General features: G+C 38.7%; 1 protein-coding gene across 3 annotated transcripts in view; it reads left to right on the forward strand.

Moving 5' to 3' along the window:
• LOC136864143 (uncharacterized) overlaps positions 1–20,804 on the forward strand; it is a 624,111-nt gene that overhangs the window by 50,240 nt on the left and 553,067 nt on the right. For all 3 annotated transcript variants that reach the window (XR_010859277.2, XM_067140781.2, XM_067140790.2), the window contains exon 2: positions 15,433–15,487. Coding sequence is in view for 2 of the 3 variants with exons in the window: in XM_067140781.2 (XP_066996882.2) it covers positions 15,433–15,487 (55 nt within the window). In the remaining variant the exon portion in view is untranslated. The remainder of the gene's footprint in view (positions 1–15,432; positions 15,488–20,804) is intronic.

The following is a 20,804-nucleotide window of genomic DNA, read 5'->3' on the forward strand; positions in this document are numbered from 1 at the left end:
GAAAACTGAAGTTACCTTTACAGATGATCTCAAATTTAATACGTTCTTCACTACTTGGTGATTGAAACCAAATATATCCAAAACTGTGGTCTGCTGCTTTCACTTGAACAATATGCAAGCAACTTATACTCCTCAAGTGCAATTCGGTGGACAGCTACTGAAGTATAATCCTCATCCAAAACATCTAGGCGTTGACCTATTGACCTATAGAGAACATCTCAATGGAAGATCTACAAAGGTCAAAACCCATAACATCTTACACAAACTCTGAGGAACAGGCTGGTGTATAACTCCATCATCTTAAGAACAACAGCACTTGCTTCAGTTTACCCAGCAGCTGAATGTTGCAGTCCAGTATGGCTCACACAAAGAAAATTGACACTCACTTGAACAGCACAATGAGGACTATTTCAGAGACCATCCAGTCTGCACCTTTGGAATGGCTACCAGTACTTTTTAACATTCCTCCCCTCACCTTAGAAGACAAATGGCACTGAAAAACAGAATGGCTTAAATGCCGTGAAAATTCTCTTCTGCCAGTACATCATTACTGCTCACATCAACACCTCAGGTTAAATTCAAGGAAACCATCATGGGTACTAGGTGAGAGACTGATCCAAAAACAATTTAACATGAATTAAGCATGGTGTAATATGTGGTTCACTTCAAACCCAGACAAACTAGGCTTAATCCTGGATCCAGTTAACCATCCTCCTGGTTTGTCTACCCAGAAAAATCTGGACGTCATTAAATCGAATAAGAACCCAACATGGCAGATGTCAATACTGGAAGTGTAAGTGGAAGTTAACTGAGAACCCTTCCTGTGATTGTGCTGATGTGCCCCAGACTCTCCAACATATCGCTATGAAGTGTCAAATGATATAGATGTTGATTCCCATAGGGAATCTGAAATATTTGTCCTGGATGAGCAAATTTATAATACCAATATAAATGGTCCGTTATTGGACATTATAAATTTTCCAGCTAGCTCATTCTTGGTTGCCAGCGTTTCACCCTCGTGTGCTAGGGTGGGCTCGTCAGTTGGTACCTAGCACACCTACCAATACGCTGGCTAGTGCATACCGTGGAGGCCACTGCGTAGGCTAACTGGAGCCACCAGCAATGCCAATGCACTAAGAGACTTTGTCTCATCACTAAAAATTGATGCCTGCTTGGCCATCAGATGATATAGATGTTGATTCCCATAGGGAATCTGAAATATTTGTCCTGGATGAGCAAATTTATAATACCAATATAAATGGTCCGTTATTGGACATTATAAATTTTCCAGCTAGCTCATTCTTGGTTGCCAGCGTTTCGCCCTCGTGTGCTAGGGTGGGCTCGTCAGTTGGTACCTAGCACACCTACCAATACGCTGGCTAGTGCATACCGTGGAGGCCACTGCGTAGGCTAACTGGAGCCACCAGCAATGCCAATGCACTAAGAGACTTTGTCTCATCACTAAAAATTGATGCCTGCTTGGCCATCAGATGATATAGATGTTGATTCCCATAGGGAATCTGAAATATTTGTCCTGGATGAGCAAATTTATAATACCAATATAAATGGTCCGTTATTGGACATTATAAATTTTCCAGCTAGCTCATTCTTGGTTGCCAGCGTTTCGCCCTCGTGTGCTAGGGTGGGCTCGTCAGTTGGTACCTAGCACACCTACCAATACGCTGGCTAGTGCATACCGTGGAGGCCACTGCGTAGGCTAACTGGAGCCACCAGCAATGCCAATGCACTAAGAGACTTTGTCTCATCACTAAAAATTGATGCCTGCTTGGCCATCAGATGATATAGATGTTGATTCCCATAGGGAATCTGAAATATTTGTCCTGGATGAGCAAATTTATAATACCAATATAGTTGGTCCATTATTGGACATTGTAAATTTTCCGGCTAACTCATTCCTGGTTGCTAGCATTTCACCTCAGTGTGCCAATTTTGGGATTATCTGTTGGTAAATAGCACACCTGCCAAGATGCATGGCTAGTGCATACCGTGAAGGCCACTGCATAGGCTACTTGGAGCCACTGGCAGTGCCAATGCACTATGAGAGACTTTGTCTCGTTTTCAAAAATTGATGCCTGCGTGGCCATCAGATGATATAAATGGCACTGCTGGTGGCTCCAAGTAGCCTACGCAGTGGCCTCCACGGTATTCACTAGCCATGCATGTTGGTAGGTGTGCTGTTTACCAATTGATGAGCCCTAATTAGCACACTGGGGTGAAATGCTGGCAACCAGGAATGAGTTAGCTGGAAAATTTATAACGATCTTGGAGGATCCAATTAAGAAAAACAAGCCAACGTACATGGCATTCGCAGATCTAGAAAAGGCATTCGATAATGTTGATTGGATCAAGCTATTTGAGATTCTGAAGGTGTTGGTATTTGAATGCGTTATGTTTTGCCTGATTGGCTTCTGTATTGTTATTTATAAGTTTCATTTCCGTATTGATTGGATGCACGTATACAGACAAGAAATGTGTTCCACCTATCAATACTTTATTTATTATAAACGGATTCACATCAGTACCGGTTTTGGCCTTCCATGTCCATCATCAGCTGGTATATTACAATATTGTAGCCATTAGACATATGTCACAAAGATGTTATTATGATTAGATCATCCAGATGTCTAATGGGTTTAAAAATGAAATATATTGTAATGTTCTGTCCATGTGGGGTTAAAATAGTATCTATGATCAATGTGGCAGTGAAGGCTACAGTACGCTAAAACTTAGTAAGTGTACATTAGACATATTGAGCACATTAAACATATCAAAATACATAAAGCACACTATAAAACACTTGATAAGTTTAAATACACTAAAATATAAGGTGCATGTATGTTAAAACATTTATTAAAATATGAGAGTTCTTTCTTCAAGCTTCCTTATAGTTCTTGCACTTCTATGTCTATGTTAATTTAGTTGCATAAAGTGATCTTCAAGAATATTCTATTTGGCTAATATATGTCGTGTTAATTCGTGGTGAAAACCCTTGTTGTAAAAATTTTTCAAGTACTGTTGTGATTCAACCGTTGATATACTTCAGTAAGTTTTATGACAGACTGCAAATTCTTGAGTTTTAAAAATTTTGATTAAAGGAGCTGTTGGTAGCGACCTCTCTCTCGCCTGTATTTGTGTTGTAGATATTGCTGTTGTTGTTGTTGTTGTTGTGGAGGTCATGTAGCATTGTGTTTGGAAGCTTGCTGTGTACTACTGCGAGTGCGAGTGACTGAAATGCTAATCGTTTCTGCAGAACATACTAATGGACATGTTCTTTGAATATGAATTTCCTATTTCGAGTCTTTCAAGGTGTTCTGTTTTTTATGAACATAGAGTATGTATCAAATTACTTAATTGTATTTTTTTCTTTACAATACTTTTATAGTTTAAGGCTGAGCGATCAGTTCCGTTGTCAATCACAAGGCAAGAGATGTTAGCACTGTTACCGCTCACCAGCCACTGCATGTGTGTTAGTGATTTGCACAGCCCTTCCCTTACCTCCTACTGCTTCTCCTCAACCCTCAGTATCTGTCTCTCTATCTGTGTTTGCTTTGCCTTGCTTCTGAGTCACATATTAGACCTGCTTTCCAAGCCGTATGACCAATTTGTGGACTAGGCACTCTCCGTCCAACCCAATAAAAAATAGATTGGTGTGTATTATGATATATTATGATTTTGAAGATTACATCATTGATCATAAACATTATTTTATTCTGTGATTGTAACTTACAGAATTCTATAAAGTATATTATAAATTTTAGTCCGCCTCTGTGGGTGGGGGACGCAGATGAAGAATACACCCATGGTATCCCCTGCCTGTCATAAGAGGCAACTAAAAGGGGGCCTAAGGGCTTTCAACTTGGGAGCGTGGTTTGGCAACCACGGGGTCCTTAGCTGAGTCCTGGCATTGCTTCCACTTACTTGTGCCAGACTCCTCACTTTCATCTATCCTGTCCGACCTGCCTTGGATAACTTTTGTTCTTTTCTGACTCTGGCGGTATTAGAGCATTTGAGGCCTAGGGAGTCTTTAATTTTCACACCCTTCATGGCCCTTTGTGCATGTGGATTGCAGATTAAAATTCACCCACGGTAACCTCTGCCTGGCATAGAAGGCGACTAAAATTGAAAGCCGAGTGACTCCTGGGATGTCAACGGCCTCGTAGGAGGGCGGATGAGCAGGTGAAGGTTCATGGCAATCTCTTGTCCTTTAGATGGGGAAACCTTTCCTAAAGGCAGAAGAACCTATAAGTATGCAGATGTAGAAAGCAACCGGAAACTACTACATTCAAGAGCGTAAGGATATCCCATGTACACCACACTGAGTTTTGATGATAGAGTTGATTCTACTGATCATGGAAATCAGAAGCCAAGATCCGGCAGGAGTGCGAACAGCAGCGAGGCCTCTCTGGTCGTCATCCCAAGAAATACTCTCATGAAAACAATCAATTTTTTTAAAAGGGAGCTTTAAGCTTTTCAGGAACTGTCTTAAGTCTTTGAGCTGTCTTGGTCTTGGTCTGCCAAAGTTTTTACGTCGTCGCTACCAGAATGGCTGCCTTAGGGTAAGCGCTGTTGTTTTCTGTCGGATTTTAATTTGCATGTAATTTTCGTTGGTGTATCACACAGGAGATTGCCCTAATTCACCAATCAAAACTCTTTCTGCGGTCACGATCTTTGAATCGCTTTCGAACACATGTACAGACCCCGATCGCGAACCTTCCATATTCCAAAATAGAAAGGACATATTTCTAGAATGCATAGTTATCAAAGGTCAACACACCCAGTTTCAAAAGTCCACGTCACAAACTTTCTGGACTGTTCCAGTTAATATAAAAATATAATCTAGTAGTTACAAACAACATATGTTACAAAAATATTTACATTGTACAGGTTAGGTAGCAAAATGGAATACGAATAAAATATTCTAGCACAACACTCCAGATCATACAAAAAGCATTACTTAAAAGATTTACAAATAAAATCTTCTATAAGCACTTTCCATCTCCAAGAGATTCTACACCTGTATCAATAATCAACCATAATTTGCGGAACTTGTGAATTGGAGTACAGTGAAAATACTTCATAAGGTTACTTACCAGTTACATGGACTTTTATTTCTTCAATTTTAGCTGATTCTTCGAAGATTGGTGAAGAAGTATAGACAGGAGCAACTTTTCTCCAGTTTGGGAGTTGCTCGTTCTTTCTTTCTTCTTGCTTTTTAGGTTTCTTTACAGCTGACCCTCCAGGTTCATACTACGGTTCTTGTTCAGTACCTATATGTATTTCAAAGGTACCAGCCACGTCACATACTTATTCCTCTCCCACAAGAAGGTCTTTGTCTATGTTTTCTTCATCCATTACTTCATCGACATCAGGTGGAATATAAACAGTGCCAATGTTATCTGAATTCACCAAGTCTTCGTCTTCTTCTTTTTCTTCTTCTAAGATAACTACGAGTTCTGCTACAGTTAGTGTTTTCTTGTAGATGTGAGACATGTCTGAAAACAAACAAATCCTAATATGAATACAAAAGATGTTATATATAATTTCACAGCAAACAAAAAATATGTCCTACAGTATTTATAAAATAATTCATTTTATAATACAGTTTAGCATACTTTTTTTGTGATATCATTTCTTTATCAGCACAAAATTACAGTTTTATGCTTCCTCACTGCACTACAAATGCAGTCTTCAACAATGAAGGAAGGAACAGAGGTTGCAAGTACAGTCAAGTAAGCAGTCTATAAATCAGGAATACATCCTTGTTAATCCCAAAGTTGCATAAACACAACATTATTGTAAAAAAAAAAAAAAAAAAAAAAAAAAAAAAAGCTTCATGTGATAGATTCATTGTGTGAGAAAGACCTATTGTCTTAAAAAATATCAATTCTATTTCTGAAAAAAAAAAAAAAACCCTCAAAACTCAACCTGATTACATGTTGTGATTATTTCAATGTTAAAAAGTTCGGAAAAAATGTCATTACATGTATTTAGTGTGGACAACAGGATCAACGATATTTCTAGGATGTCCTTTCAATATTTTGATGTTTAAAATTCAATATATATAAACAAAACTTGAGGCTGCTGAAATATGGTTTTGGAGAAGAATTACAAAAAACAAGTTGGACAGATAAAATAAAAACAAAAACAAAACAAATGACTTTGTTTTAAAGAATGTAAAAGAAGTTTGATTTTTATTAAATACGAACAAGAAGAGGAAAACAAATTTCCTTGGTCACGTACTGAGACATGACTCTCTTTTCCAAACCATCATTGAAGGTAAAGTACTGGGAAAGAGACCCAGGGAACGACCAAGGATGTTATAAATCGAGAACTCCGTCGGTGAACTGACATGTAGTCCATCTAGCAACATGAAGAGGCTGGCAGGAGATTGTCAGATGTGGCTACAGCGACAAGGCATTGCCTTTAGTAGATTATGATGATTTGTGGTGTAGTGGTTAGTGTGATTAGCTGCCACCCCTGGGGGCCCGGGTTTGATTCCCGACTCTACCACAAAATTTAAAAAGTGGTGCGAGAGCTGGAACGGGGTCCACTTAGTCGCGGGAGGTCAACTGAGTAGAGGGGAGTTGATTCTCTCCTCAGCCATCCTGAAAGTTGTTTTCCGTGGTTTCCCACTTCTCCTCCAGGGAAATGCCGGGTTGGTACCTAACTGAAGGCCACGGTGGCTTCCTTTCCCGTTCCTTGTCTATCCCTTCAGATCTTCCCATCCCCAACAAGGCCCCTGTTCAGCATAGCAGGTGAAGCCGCCTGGGCAGGGTACTGATCCTCCTCCTCAATTTCATTTCATCCACCCGACCCAAAGTCTCATGCTCCAGGACATTGCCCTTGAGGCGGTAGGAGGTGGGATCCCTTTCTGAATCCGAGGGATAAACCAACACTGGAGGGAAAACGATTTAAGAAAGAAAGACAAATCATTTTTAACATTCTGTAATGAAACGCACACATATTATGAGCAAATATTTTCTTGAAAAATTATTTTATTATTTACACATTAAATTTCATATTGTGCTATATTAAGTCCGACTCATTGGCTGAATGGTCAACATTGAGGCCTTCGATTTAGAGGGTCCAGGGTTTGATTCCCAGCTGAGCCAGGGATTTTAATCGCATCTGATTAATTCTTCTGGCTCGGGGAATGGGTGTTTGTGTTTTTCCCAACACTTTGCTCTTCATATTCAGACAAAGCACTACGCCACCAACCACCACAGAAACATGCAGTAGTGATTAGATCCCTCCATATAGGGTTGCGTCGGGAAGGGCATCCAGCCGTAAAACAGGATCAAATCCACCTGTGCAACATAGTTTGCCTTTGCGACCTCACAGATGTGGGATGAGCGGTAGAAGAAGATTGTGCTATGTTAAAAAGAACCTTTCAGTATTAACCATCTCAGAACAATAAATTATCACATCAATTTTTGAAAAGTTTTACCGATTTACACCCCCTCCTTCTTCACCGTATTATACCGCTTGTGCAGGGGTTGACAGGCTTCGGCAGCTGGCACAATTCCTATCCTCACCACTAGATGGGGGCTTCATTCATTCCATTTCTGACCCGGTCGAATGACTGGAAACGGGCTGTGGATTTTCATATTCAATTGACCTTGAACCTGGAAGAAGTAATTGTAGCTTTGTTTCAATTCCAAATTTCCCTCTGAATGTTCCAGGCAGAAATATTCTTTTTCTTCTCCTTTTTTTTTCTTTTCTGTTTTGTTTTGTTTTGTTTTGTTTTGTTTGTGAGTCACCTCTTCTCTCAAATCTGATTCAGTGATGGAGGCAAGGCGTTTCACTTCTACGACACTACTCAAGCAACCAAAGCATCAGGTCTGGCTCCGAGGAAAGGATGTTCTTGGTCAACGACGAGCCCACATTTGGTGACGATATTGCCAGTTCTGTTCTCATACAGTTTTATAACAGTCCTCATTATCTCTTCCAAATGTGACAGCAGCTATGTTGAGATTCTTTGAATATAAAATTATTTTGACAAGATTGTGGCAAGGGGTATAAGGTAAACTTTTAATAACATGGGTCGAACTTGGAAGCTGTCAACCGATTTACTCTTTGATCATTCCAGATCTGGTTAGTGTGCTGCCCAAGAGTTAAAACCTCATTGGGACTATTATTTGATACTTCATTGGCCATTTCCTTCAAAACGTTTTTACGTCTTATTTCAAGGACTTAATTTTCGGTGTCGGGCAATTGCACTAGTGGTGCATAGTTTTTGTCACACTTTTCAGCTGTTCTTTAATTTACTACTGGTTTATGAAAAAATGCCAATCTCCTTCTTGATTGTCTTTTCTCTCTGGCAAGACTATTCGCCTTGAAGACACTACATGGGCTTCTGTTCAGTTTTCTCCAGGGACTGAGATACCAAGTTTGCATCGTAGCTGTGTGACTCAGCTCTGCACATATACATCTTCTCTACAAAGATCCTGTAAATTTAGCCATGATGCCCATTAAAAAAAAAAAAAAAAAAATAATTGCGAATACCAACTTTGGAAAATGCTTCTATAATGAAGAAGAAGAAAGCAGGCTTCTACCAAAAATAATTGCAAGACCTTCAAATAGACAGATGTAATTTTATTTTGTATACCAGTAGTGTAATATACATATCATACCCGGTCAAGATATTCTTTCGTAGTAGGAACTGGAGCTAGATGAAGATGAGGGAGTTCTAATCCCGTCCCATTCTGTAACCCAGTTTATAGCTCTGAAGTGGCATTTGCGCCTCACATGTCAGAGGTCGTGAGTTAAAATAAGTGCCAGTAAGGGGTTACTTTACTGGCTTATTAATGAATTAACTTAGCTTATAAATTATAATAATAGTTTTTCTTACCAACTTGTATCGTGACTTGATGGGGCAGTGCTTTCACCTAACAATCTGTATGTATTTCCTCGGAGTCTTCCAATTGAACAGAATTATTTGAAACATTCGTTAAGACTAAAACTTATTTTCTTTACTCCCAAGTGGCTCTTGCAAACGTTTTTGGAAAGTTTCTGTGGAGGACGATGTTTTCGTGGGATTCTTGAATAGTGTGAATATTATAAAATGGAAAACAATTTTATAGGTAAACGCCACGCTAACTCCATCACAAAACACAAAATTAGCAAATGAAAGGCGTAATGAGTGAGTAGTAGCATAGCCAGGATCGGCCGATGGTTTTCTTTTTGTAGTTACAAAATGATGGTGGAACACAGTGGAGGTGCATGAATGACTTGTCATTATAAGGACAGTGATACAAGTGAATTACAGATATGTTGGTTCTACAATTATGTGTTTGAATGTTTATTTAGTTTATTGTCAGTTTCTGTTTATTTTCTTTTTGTAAAAATTCCAACTGGGGGAGGGGTTCTAACTGCCAGTAACTTCCCCTTCCTGGCTATGCCCCTGTGGGTGAAATATTATTATTTTAGTGTTTCCTCAAGACTGGTGTAGATTGACCAGATGAGTCAGTGGGAGGGAGCTGTGTATAGCAAAGGTATCATAGAACTATGTTGTGGATGGTGAGGGAGGAGAGGGGAAGAGAGGCTAGGCGACTGTGCTCTCTTGCCGCCGTGTGTGTGTTTTTGATTCAGCTACCATTTTGCAGAGTCTGAAAGGTACATTCACCACGGGTATATTGCTGATCCAATTTTTTTTTTATCAAACCTTCTTACTGCTCAGAATAAGAGCCGCTTCAAATGGCAATAACTTTGAAGTTATATCGAGCTTGATAGCTGCTCTTGCTTAAGTGCGGCCAGTATCTAGTATTTGGGAGATAGTGGGTTCGAACCCCACTGTCGGCAGCCCTGAAGATGGTTTTCCTCGTTTCCCATTTTCACACCAGGCAAATGCTGGGGCTGTACCTTAATTAAGGCCGAGGCCGCTTCCTTCCCACCCTACGCCTTGCCTGTCCCATCGTCGCTATAACACCTATCTGTGTTGGTGCGACGTAAAGCAACTTGGAAAAAAAAAAGAAAAGAAGAAAAAATATAACACATTTTTCTCACTAAAAATGCTATTCAAATCTGAAATGGTTAACAAAATATTTGAATTTCAAAATAAGAATTGTTGCTGATTGAAGGTTCTACTACAGGGATTGTTGCACAGAAATTTCTGTATCTTCTGATTATTAGTTTCGTCATGTATGTACCTTTAACTGTCAGAATAGCCATTTAGAATCCATGTCTTCAGCAAACGAGCCGACGTTATTTTCTTCAAAAGGCATATAATACGTCACAAAGACCTATATTAGAGATTAAGGATAAATATAATAATAAAAATAAAATTTCATTTTTTGACATCACAGCTTTAACACTAATAAATTTGTAATCCTTACGTGACTTCATTCTTCCTATACTGTTATCACCGCTCCCTAGCCCACCGTGTTTCTCTTGAAGTTCCTCCCTAAACAAGCCCATTAACTTATATGTGCTATTGCAGTTCAAGTGAAGGCCATTTGAGGATATACAAATCTCCCTCCCAATTTCCTACATACTCATTCCATAGTCTCATTTAAATTCCCAGTCACCCTCCATTCAATATCCCTCCTACACAGTTTCCCACTGATAATGATCTCTGCTTCCGCAAACTTCTTCCATGCTGTCTTAACCAGATCCCACTCACCCCCAACTGTGTTAGTACCTATTCCTGCTTGTCTTGGGTTATTGGTACCACTGTGGAAAATTACCACCTTCTCCTTCTATTTTCCTAAACATCTGCCTTAACCTAATTCTGGGATAACTTTCTATCCTTGTCCTCTTTCCTCCACACATTTTCTCCACATGCCTAACAATTGAGTCACCCATGACCAGAGCCTCAACTTCACCCTCCTCATTAGATTCCCTCCTTAATTTCCTTGACACCTGCAGAACCCACTTCCTCCTCCCTTCTCACCCTCTCAGTACCCTCCTCCTTTCCACTCTTCCAGTGACTCATACAGATTCCTCGCCGATACTTCTCTTGGGTCCACTTCCAGAGGAAAACCCTTAGTCCTTCTTTTCCTTCCCCATAAATTAGCCCACCTGTCTTCCACAACTTCTTCCTTTCCTTCCCCTTCCTCTTACCTGCCTACCGTATCCTGTACATTGATTGAGGGAGACCTGTTTTCATTCCTGTCAGTCAGTCAGTCAATCAATCAATCAATCAATCAATCAATCAATCAATCAATCAATCAATCAATCAATCAATCAATCAATCAATCAATCAATCAATCAATCAATCAATCAATCAATCAATCAATCAATCAATCAGTCAATCAATCAATCAATCAATCAATCAACCAATCACTACTGATCTGCATTTAAGGCAGTCGCCCAGGTGGCAGATTCCCTATCTGTTGTTTTCCTAGCCTTTTTCATTACTTCCATGTCTTCCATCACAAGTCTAATGATCTCCCTGTAAACTCACTATCTCTTCCCTCATCTTCCTTACTTCCCCCTTTCACCTGCAGTCTTTACACCTGCCTCTGTCAGCCATTTATTTTAGCTCCTCGATGAAATGTGAAATAACATTGTAGTATTACCAGAAATAAAATAGTATATTCTATGAATAGAAGTAGGTATATACACTATGTCAGAGGAAGAAAATAATGTACGGTACATTACACAAAAATTTCACGCCTCTGGTAAGATACTAAATCGAGTATGGTTCCAGTGTATGGGACCCTCATCAGGATTACTTGGTTCAAGAACTGGAAAAAAATCCAAAGAAAAACAGCTTGGTTTGTTCTGGATGATTTCTGACAAAAGAGTAGCGTTACAAAAATGTTGCAAAGTTTGGGCTGGAAAGACTTGGGAGAAAGAAGATGAGCTGCTCGACTAAGTGGTATGTTCAGAACTGTCAGTGGAGAGATGGCATGGAATGACATCAGTAGACGAATAAGTTTGAGTGGTTGTTTAACAGTAGGAAAAATCACAGTATGAAGTATTATCCATGTGCATTATGGCCAGGAGATCAACAACTGTTGATAGTTTGGCCGCCAGTGAATGGTTGTTGCTCGCTTAGCACCACCCAGGGTCACATGTAGGGTATTGAGGAGGTAATTCCTACGGATGTGAGCAACGGTCATCCCCCATTGTCACTGTATACTCTGTTTTATGTCTAACAATAATAACGCCCTAGCTATATAATAATAATTTATATATTGTATATTCCATATGCTAAATAATAATAAATAATAATCATCACAATATGAAGATAAATCTGGAATTCAAGAGGACAAATTGGGGCAAATATTTGTTTATAGGAAGGGGAGTTAGGGACTGGAATAACTTACCAAGCGAGATGTTCAATAAATTTCCAATTCAGGCAAATGCTGGGGCTGTACCTTAATTAAGGCCACGGCCGCTTCCTTCCAACTCTTAGCCCTTTCCTATCCCATCGTCGCCATAAGACCTATCTGTGTCGGTGCGACGTAAAGCCCCTAGCAAAAAAAAAAAAAAAAACAAAAATCCAATTTCTTTGCAATCATTTAAGAAAAGGCTAGGGAAACAACAGATAGGGAATTTGCCACTTGGGCAACTGCTCTAAATGCAGATCAGTAGTGACTGGTTGAGTAGTGATTGATTGACAATAATGCTAGTAGGAAACCAACTGATGAAATATCAGCTACACTACTGTACAATTATTCTAGTTAGAAGTATCCTGATTATAAATTACTAGAAATTACTACTATTACTGCTGCTGCTACTACTACTACTACTACTACTACTACTACTACTACTACTTTCAAAGAGAAAAAGCAAGGAAGATACTGTCTAATAAGAATAGGCCCTACTTACACTACAATTCTGTACTGCAGTTAAGCCTATTCTAAATACAGGAATAGAATTCTAGTAAGAGCTAAATTTCTAGAGAGATTCTTGCCCTACTACAGAAATATTTTGCAATAATAAAATAAGCTCGCTAATTTCTAATAATACATTGAGTTTCTCATATCGGTTGGCCAGCAGGCACATCCAGCTTATCTGCCTCCTGTTGTGTCTCATCACTCCCTGCCCCATGACATAGCAACAAGGACACAAGTTTAAGCATGGTCTCTGTGTGGACGGCGTACACCTGGAAATTGTGTTACAAATCGCTTAACAACTTCCCTGCAAGGCTCTATTTTCACATAATTATCGTACATAAATACCCTTTCCTCTAGTGTGTACACATGTGGAGGCATTATGAGAATTATACCCGGAGGAAACACTTCACAACTCGAGAACAATTGTAGTGACAGATCAACACTTAATATACGTTCTAAGCACAGACCTGAACTGCGAAGTGTGGGCATTCCCATGCTGTCGCTGTGCTGTATACGGGAAGTGATGATTCAATGGGAGGTAGATAAGCTGGGCGCAGCTGCCAGCCAACCGATGAAAGAAACTTGTATAACTACACAACAATAATTCCTTCTAGATAGTCTCATTGCACATCAGTGCACTACCTCCACCATTTCTGCCACTGCTTCAGTGGGACCTGGAAGTCATTTTGCACCACCAAGTTTAGAACCTTTGGGATTTATTCTGGATCTTGGCAATGGTGTAAAAATGGTGACCCTTTATCTGAGTCTTCTGGAAAAGGAAGAAGTTGGCAGGAGATAAATCTGGTGAGTAGGGTGAGTGCATAAGTGACAACATATTGCATTTGGCGAGAAACTCGTGAACAAGGAATGCTTAGTGACAGGGTGCATTGTCATTATGGTGAATCCATTTCTTTGACCACCATATATCCAGTCGCGTTTGATGAATGCTCTCCCTGGAAATGCTGCAAAATGTCCTGTTGACGGTCTGGCCCTAGGGGATGAATGTGCAATGAACAATGCTACAGATTTTGAAAAGCATGATAAGCATCATCTTCATTGAGTTGCAGCTCATGCCACTTTGAGTTGTACTTGTCACCAGTGGTGGTCCTTGAGACGTGAAGGATGGATCATCTGCAGCACTCTCAAAGACCTTGGCACACTGTGATGTGATATTTCTTCTGTTCAGGTGTTAGCAATCAGAGGACACATCTTTTAGTTCTGTTTCAACATTAGGATTGTCTGCACTGACCCATATGCACACAAACAATGTCTGCATTATCATTGATCATCCTCTGATGATCCTCACGCCTAAGTTCCTAAATCTATTAAAGAAACTATTTAAAATAGTTTAAGAAAATATTTGTGTTGTGTCCACCTTGTCAATACACTTTTAATGATTGAAAATTATTAATTCTATCTTACATGTTTCAGGAACAATATGCATTCCCTTCAGCAGTGAAGTCAAATCAAGGAATGAAAATAATTTTCAGTCATGAAATGTGTATTGAGGAGGAGGACCCAACATAAACAATTTTAAGTAGTTTCTTTTAGATTTAAACAAGTCAATACAGGATCAAATAAAATGCCTATTATGGTTAAGTTTATCGACACTAAGTTCCTAAATTCATTCCACATTTTTGGATTGTTGCTTGTTGAGGTGTTCCAGATTGTTCCTAGACTTCAAAAGATGTTTGTCCACCTGTGAAGCATGTATGCCACTCAAAAATTGTGTGTACAACTGGTGCTGTGTGCTTGCTGAAACACATTTAATATCTTTGTGCCTGATTTGCCCAGTTTGATGCAAAATTTCATGTCTTTGATATAATCGCAGACTACCACACAGGGGTTCACTATAACAACTCCCAATGTTAATACAGGCATGTCTCCTGGCACACTGCCTTATCAAGGATGAAGTTTGCTTTAGCTGGTTGTGCAACTCTGTGCTCCCATCTGTTGGCACACTACAGAGTTCGTCTGGAAACATTCTCAAATGATCTTGTGAATTACCAGTTCTTTTTACACTTCTGTTTTTAATTTCCCTTCTTTTATCAATTATAAAATAACTCACCTAACAGAACTAAATAACTTTTATTATTCTCCCATTCATTTTCCTATTGGTCTATTTAATATGTTCACTTAATCCAACAAACAATTTTTGAAATAAATGCTACAAATAGCCATTGTTGCCTTTTCTCACAATGACTTCAATGATGGTGATAATGATAGCAACTTCTGTGATGAGTTAATTACAAGTTTAGCACACAATTATTAGTGAATAGTAAGCTTTCAATGGTAAACCCTATATAGGCCTATTGTTCCCTTTCTGCTTAGAAAATAAGAAATCTTCTCTACCTCAAAGAACAGTAAAGTAATTTACATACATACAACCTCATGAAGAATCAATTTTCTTTGTAAAAAAGTTTTTCCTTACTATTCAGTTATAAAGAGTTGGACATTTTCTAACTGTGATTTTGTCTGCCCATTTTCATATTTTTGGTAGGTAAGAGTGAAAGAAGTCGGTACATTTCTCAAGTGATTTGAAATGTTAGTTGTTAGGTGAAACATTTTTACTGTGTAGTGATATGTATTCTTTAAACAACATTTTTCTTTTCTGTTGTGAAATTAGATGGCATCTGAAGACCTGTGTGCTGTACAAGATACTTCACATCAGGAGGTAGAAGGTACGTTCATTTTGATTTTATGTTACTTGTAAGAAGTTGAGAGCAACACATATAAGAGTTTAATTATATAATAATATTTGGTAGTTGGTGCTGGCTTGTTACCCCTCTATGGTAATGATCATACAACCAGCATCTCGACACAGAATGTCAGACAGCATAAGACAATTGTATTCAGTATTAAGTTAGTTCACTACAAGTTCCAATGTTTATAGTTTTAATTCTTGACCTTAAGATTAATATAGGCTGAAGATGCCCATAACTAGGGTGAAACATGTCCCTAACTGGTGTGTTTAATTCATATAGAATTTAACCACTAAAAATATATATTTTTATTGAAAAGGTGGACACAATAATTTTAATCTTGAAAGAGTTTACTTATATCAGCAGATCCGAGGCTGTATGAAGAACTCTGGCTCTTCCCATCTACGAGAAGTTTCCAACAGTCTTCCATCTCGCTGTTCACTTAGAAAATGGCCATTGTGTCTATTTTAACCCAAATGCCCCCAGTCACTTGACAAATATGATTAACCGTTCTGAGTGGGAGCATTTAAAAATCTAGCCTTTACTGGATATGGGAGGAGCTTTCACTGGGCATTTAAAGGCTAGCATACCTGCGCACCAAACTGTTTTATGATACCATACCTCTGTTAAGTTCCAACCAATTTTCATTATATTGAAAATAGTGAGGTAATTTGCATATGGATTCAAATTTGTTTAAAGATATGAATCAAATAAGGGGTATGACAATGGTACAATTTTTTGAGAAGTAAGACCTAAAATTTAGTTTCTGTATTATTCCCATCAACATGAACAGGGCTAAGGTAACATAATCTCATTTTCATTGACTGGAATCCATTTCCTTACCCTAGATAGAAATGGAAATGACATTCATCGGACTTCTTGTACCGCTAAGTGGAGTGATTTGTTTCCATTACACTCAGCTGGACGAGTTAAAGTGAAAAGAAACGTTTGAAAGACTTTACTGGTTGCATGACATTTAGAGCTAAACCTTGTGGTGAAAAGACCTTACAAAATGTTTATTTCTTACATAATTATCCATTCATCTCAGTAAAAATTACACGCAACACTACCAAATCTAGCACAAGTAGTGTTGGTAACCAGTCTCTTCTATATCTTTTTAGCCTCATCACGGTCTAATTTGGCAATATATGCCTTGTATAGCATCGCTAGAAAACTTATCCTTGTTTACCGATGCCATTGCAGGGAAAACTACACGAGTGAATAGTCAATGGATTTTACACATCGACTGCGTTCGAGAAAACCACCAACTAGAGATGCCATGAACTTGTGGAACAGCAACTACCAGACTTCCGCTGAATGGAAGAAGAGACTCAATGACAAATACTGCCTGACAATGCCTTGTATGAAGATGATGCCGCCACCTGGTTTCAACCTCCCTCATAGACTATGGTCCGCACTGAACAGGATCTGAACAAACCACGGGAACTGTGCAGCCTTCCATTACAAGTGGAATAGAACCCCAACTCCTGAGTGTGACTGTGGCGCTACACAACAGACAGTAAGCACATCATCAAAGAATGCAGGACTAGAAAATACAATGGCAGTGCTAGTGACTTTGCTTTTGCGACTCCAGAGGTTATAGATTATATAAACAATTTGGACATACGTATATAATGTAGATCTTACAACAACAGACACTGTATCTCTAGGCATACGCTAAATAAATAAATGCTAATTTAAGGAGTAAGTGTCAGTAATTAGCTGTTTTATGTTGTTTACATTAAAAGGAGCGTCATAACGTAAACAACGTAGAAACTGCCCGTGACAAAATCCTCTCTCCATGAAGAGAAATAATAAAAAATTTAGCCACCAATGAAGCCCTAAAAATAATCACACATGAAAATACTTTGCATTAAAAACAGTTATGAACAAATAAAAAACAACAGCCTAATCGTGACAGAAGCTGATAAATGGAACACAATGGTCATAATGAAGAAAGACGATTACATACGATTACATAGAAAAACAATATAATTAATCAACTATAACTGTTCATAGTGTGGGTTACTGTAGTCATGTCCTAGTTCGTAAACCATGGGCAACAGCTGAGTGGCCTAGTAAGTGGTCCTGAGAGACGGGATACCAGTTGCTATGGAATGGGATTGGGCATCTCGGACATATTCTGAGTCATGTCCCTCCTTGTGCTTAGGCGGCTAGGACTATACATTCCACCGGTGGTCCATAATCCGTTAGAGGAGAGATCCTCACTTGGACTATGTGCAAGTAGGGTAGCATCCTGCTTCAGGAATATACTGAGCTCAGAACATTTTAAGCAAGCCTCGAACCTAATGGAGTAATGGAGTCCTACTCCCGTTTGACAGGCGAGGGACTCCTTGGAAACAACTTGGCGAACGAAATGGAATTCGATGGGGAGCTATCAATGTTAATGGGGCTTGTGAAAGAAAGAAAGAAAGAAAGAAAGAAAGAAAGAAAGAAAGAAAGAAAGTAGAACTGGCTGAGTCAGCAAAGAGGATGCATCTGGATGAAAATTAGCCTTTTGAAGAATAAATTGATGTCAGTAGGTAAGAAATTCAACAGAATTGAATGTCAGATTGGGGATACAAAGCTAGAACAGATAGATAATTTCAAGTATTTAGGTTGTGTGTTCTCCCAGGATGGTAATATAGTAAGTGAGATTGAATCAAGATGTAGTAAAGCTAATGTAGTGAGCTCACAGTTGCGATCAACAGTATTCTGTAAGAAGGAGGTCAGCTTCCAGACGAAACTATCTTTACATCGGTCTGTTTTCAGACCAACTTCGTTTTATGGGAGCAGAAGCTGGGTGGACTCAGGTTATCTTATTCATAAGTTAGAAGTAATAGACATGAAAGTAGCGAGAATGATTGCTGGTACAGACAGATGAGAACAATGGAAGGAGAGTACTCGGAATGAGGAGATAAAGGCTAATTTAGGAATGGACTCGATGGATGAAGCTGTACGCATAAACCGGCTTTGGTGGTGGGGTCATGTGAGGCGAATGCAGGAGGATAGGTTACCTAGGAGAATAATGGACTCTGTTATGGAGGGTAAGAGAGTATAGACCAAGACGACGATGGTTAGACTCAGTTTCTAATGATTTAAAGATAAGAGGTATAGAACTAAATGAGGCCACAGTACTAGCTGCAAATAGAGGATTGTGGCGACGTTCAGTAAATTCACAGAGGCTTGCAGACTGAACGCTGAAAGGCATAACAGTCTATAATGATAATGTATGTATGTATGTATGTATGTATAATGAAATGAAAGAACTACAGTGCCTCCCAACAAATACATTTCAAAATGAAATAAAACAAGGTATCAAGGAAACAGGCTTTATTCTCACAGAACGAGAAAAACAGCCTTACCATCAAAAATCCTGAACCCTCCACACTAAGAGCTCTCCCCAAAATACTCAAAAACTTGTGTTCCATTAGACCAATAAAATTGTAAACTTGAAAGATGCACTGGGTTATAATTTAAACAAGCAACTCAACCAAATTCTAAAAGAGATGATCTCACTTAAAGAAGATTGATCAAATAAAAACAGCCTAGAACTAATTAAACTAAAAATAACACTGAGCACACATATGATATTCTTTGACATTACCAACGTGTACACCAACATACCAGTGGATGAATCCATTAAAATTATAGAAAACCTTCTTAAAGAAAACATTTTGCTACAAGAAACCAAAGAAATTATTTGCCTTCTCAGAATAACGTTAAACCAAAATTGCTTTATATTAAACAACAAAATCTATTGTCAAAAAGAAGGGTTAGCCATGGGCACACCATTGTCAGGTATGGTAGCTAACATTTTTCTAAATAACTTTGAAAACTTCTTCTAAACTGGCCAGCATTCAAAAGGAATCTTACACTGGAGCAGATACATATATGGCATAATATGCATATATAACGACATCACTAACGTACACCAGTTATTAAATACACTAAATTCTTTACACAAGTCCATCAAGTTCACAAAGGAACCAGAAACTAACAAGAAAACAAACTATTTAGACATCACACTCAGTAGGAATAATGATAACCTGTCGTACAAAGAATACAGAAAGCCCACTCAGGCGTCGCACACTATTGACGAGTCGAATCACCCATACACACACAAATTAGCAGGAATGAATACAATGAAACACAGAGCTATTTCCATACCAATGAACATAACGGATTTCAATGAAGGGATACAAACCATTAAACAAATCAAGGAAGAAAGTAACCACCCTTTGGGCACAGTAGATAAACTATTAAATAAACATTAAAAAAATGCCCAGGAACCCACCACACATGATGGGGAAAAATACGTGGTTCTCAACTATTTTAACAAGAACATATACAAGGAAACTAATATTTTCAAAAAACAAGATCTAAAAGTAGCCTTTAGAATGAACAACACACTGCAGAGACATCAGCAAGTGCAATTTAAACAAAAAAGACACTTTCTCAGAGTCAGGAGTCTATGAACTCAAGTGCCAAGAACCTAACTGCAATGCCACATATATAGGACAAACAAAAAATTTCCGGACAAGATACAAAGAACACAAAACGCAATAAGATATAATCGCATTCAGGTTTCGGAGAGCACATATACAACAGTTCACACCATTTCACGGACATCAACACAGATCTAAAAATTTTGCACATCAAAAATAAAAGTAAATCTTCGAATATTAAGGAAGCAATTGAAATTTATATTGTAAAAAGCTAACGAAACCAACCAAATGACAATACACATTTAAAGAATTGCCCCCTCTTCACTCTGCTTATATAACAACACTTACACTTTAAATTAGCGCTTAACGGACTTTAGGGTATGGATTATCATCAAAATAACATCTAATAGATACTCTCCATTTCAATTTTGCACTTTCCTTAACCCAAAATCATTAACTTGAATTTATCCATAATACATAAATACATTTTAACATGAAGGTTAATGACCTCCTCCCCTCCCCCCTCAACAGTAGATGAAGGAAAGTTCCAAAACACTCACATTGCTCTGCCCTTATTTCCCCATCCCCTCTCTATGGTACAGTATGCTGATTATAACATAGAGAAGGAACTGACTTGCTCTCCCCTATCCAAAAGGAAGGATCCACAACATTCCACTCGCCTTTCCCCTGCTTCCTCTCCCCTCTCTGTTTAACAACATGCTTTGCCCAAAACCTTCCACTAGCCTCTGCTTGACTGCAGTATTGAAATAGTGTAAGGAGACAACGAACTAAGCATCAGTACAAAAAGTATGGTGATGGTTGAGTTCCTATAAATTCATCATTATTTG

The sequence above is a fragment of the Anabrus simplex genome, chromosome 1 (assembly GCF_040414725.1).
Source record: "Anabrus simplex isolate iqAnaSimp1 chromosome 1, ASM4041472v1, whole genome shotgun sequence".
Taxonomy (NCBI): domain Eukaryota; kingdom Metazoa; phylum Arthropoda; class Insecta; order Orthoptera; family Tettigoniidae; genus Anabrus; species Anabrus simplex.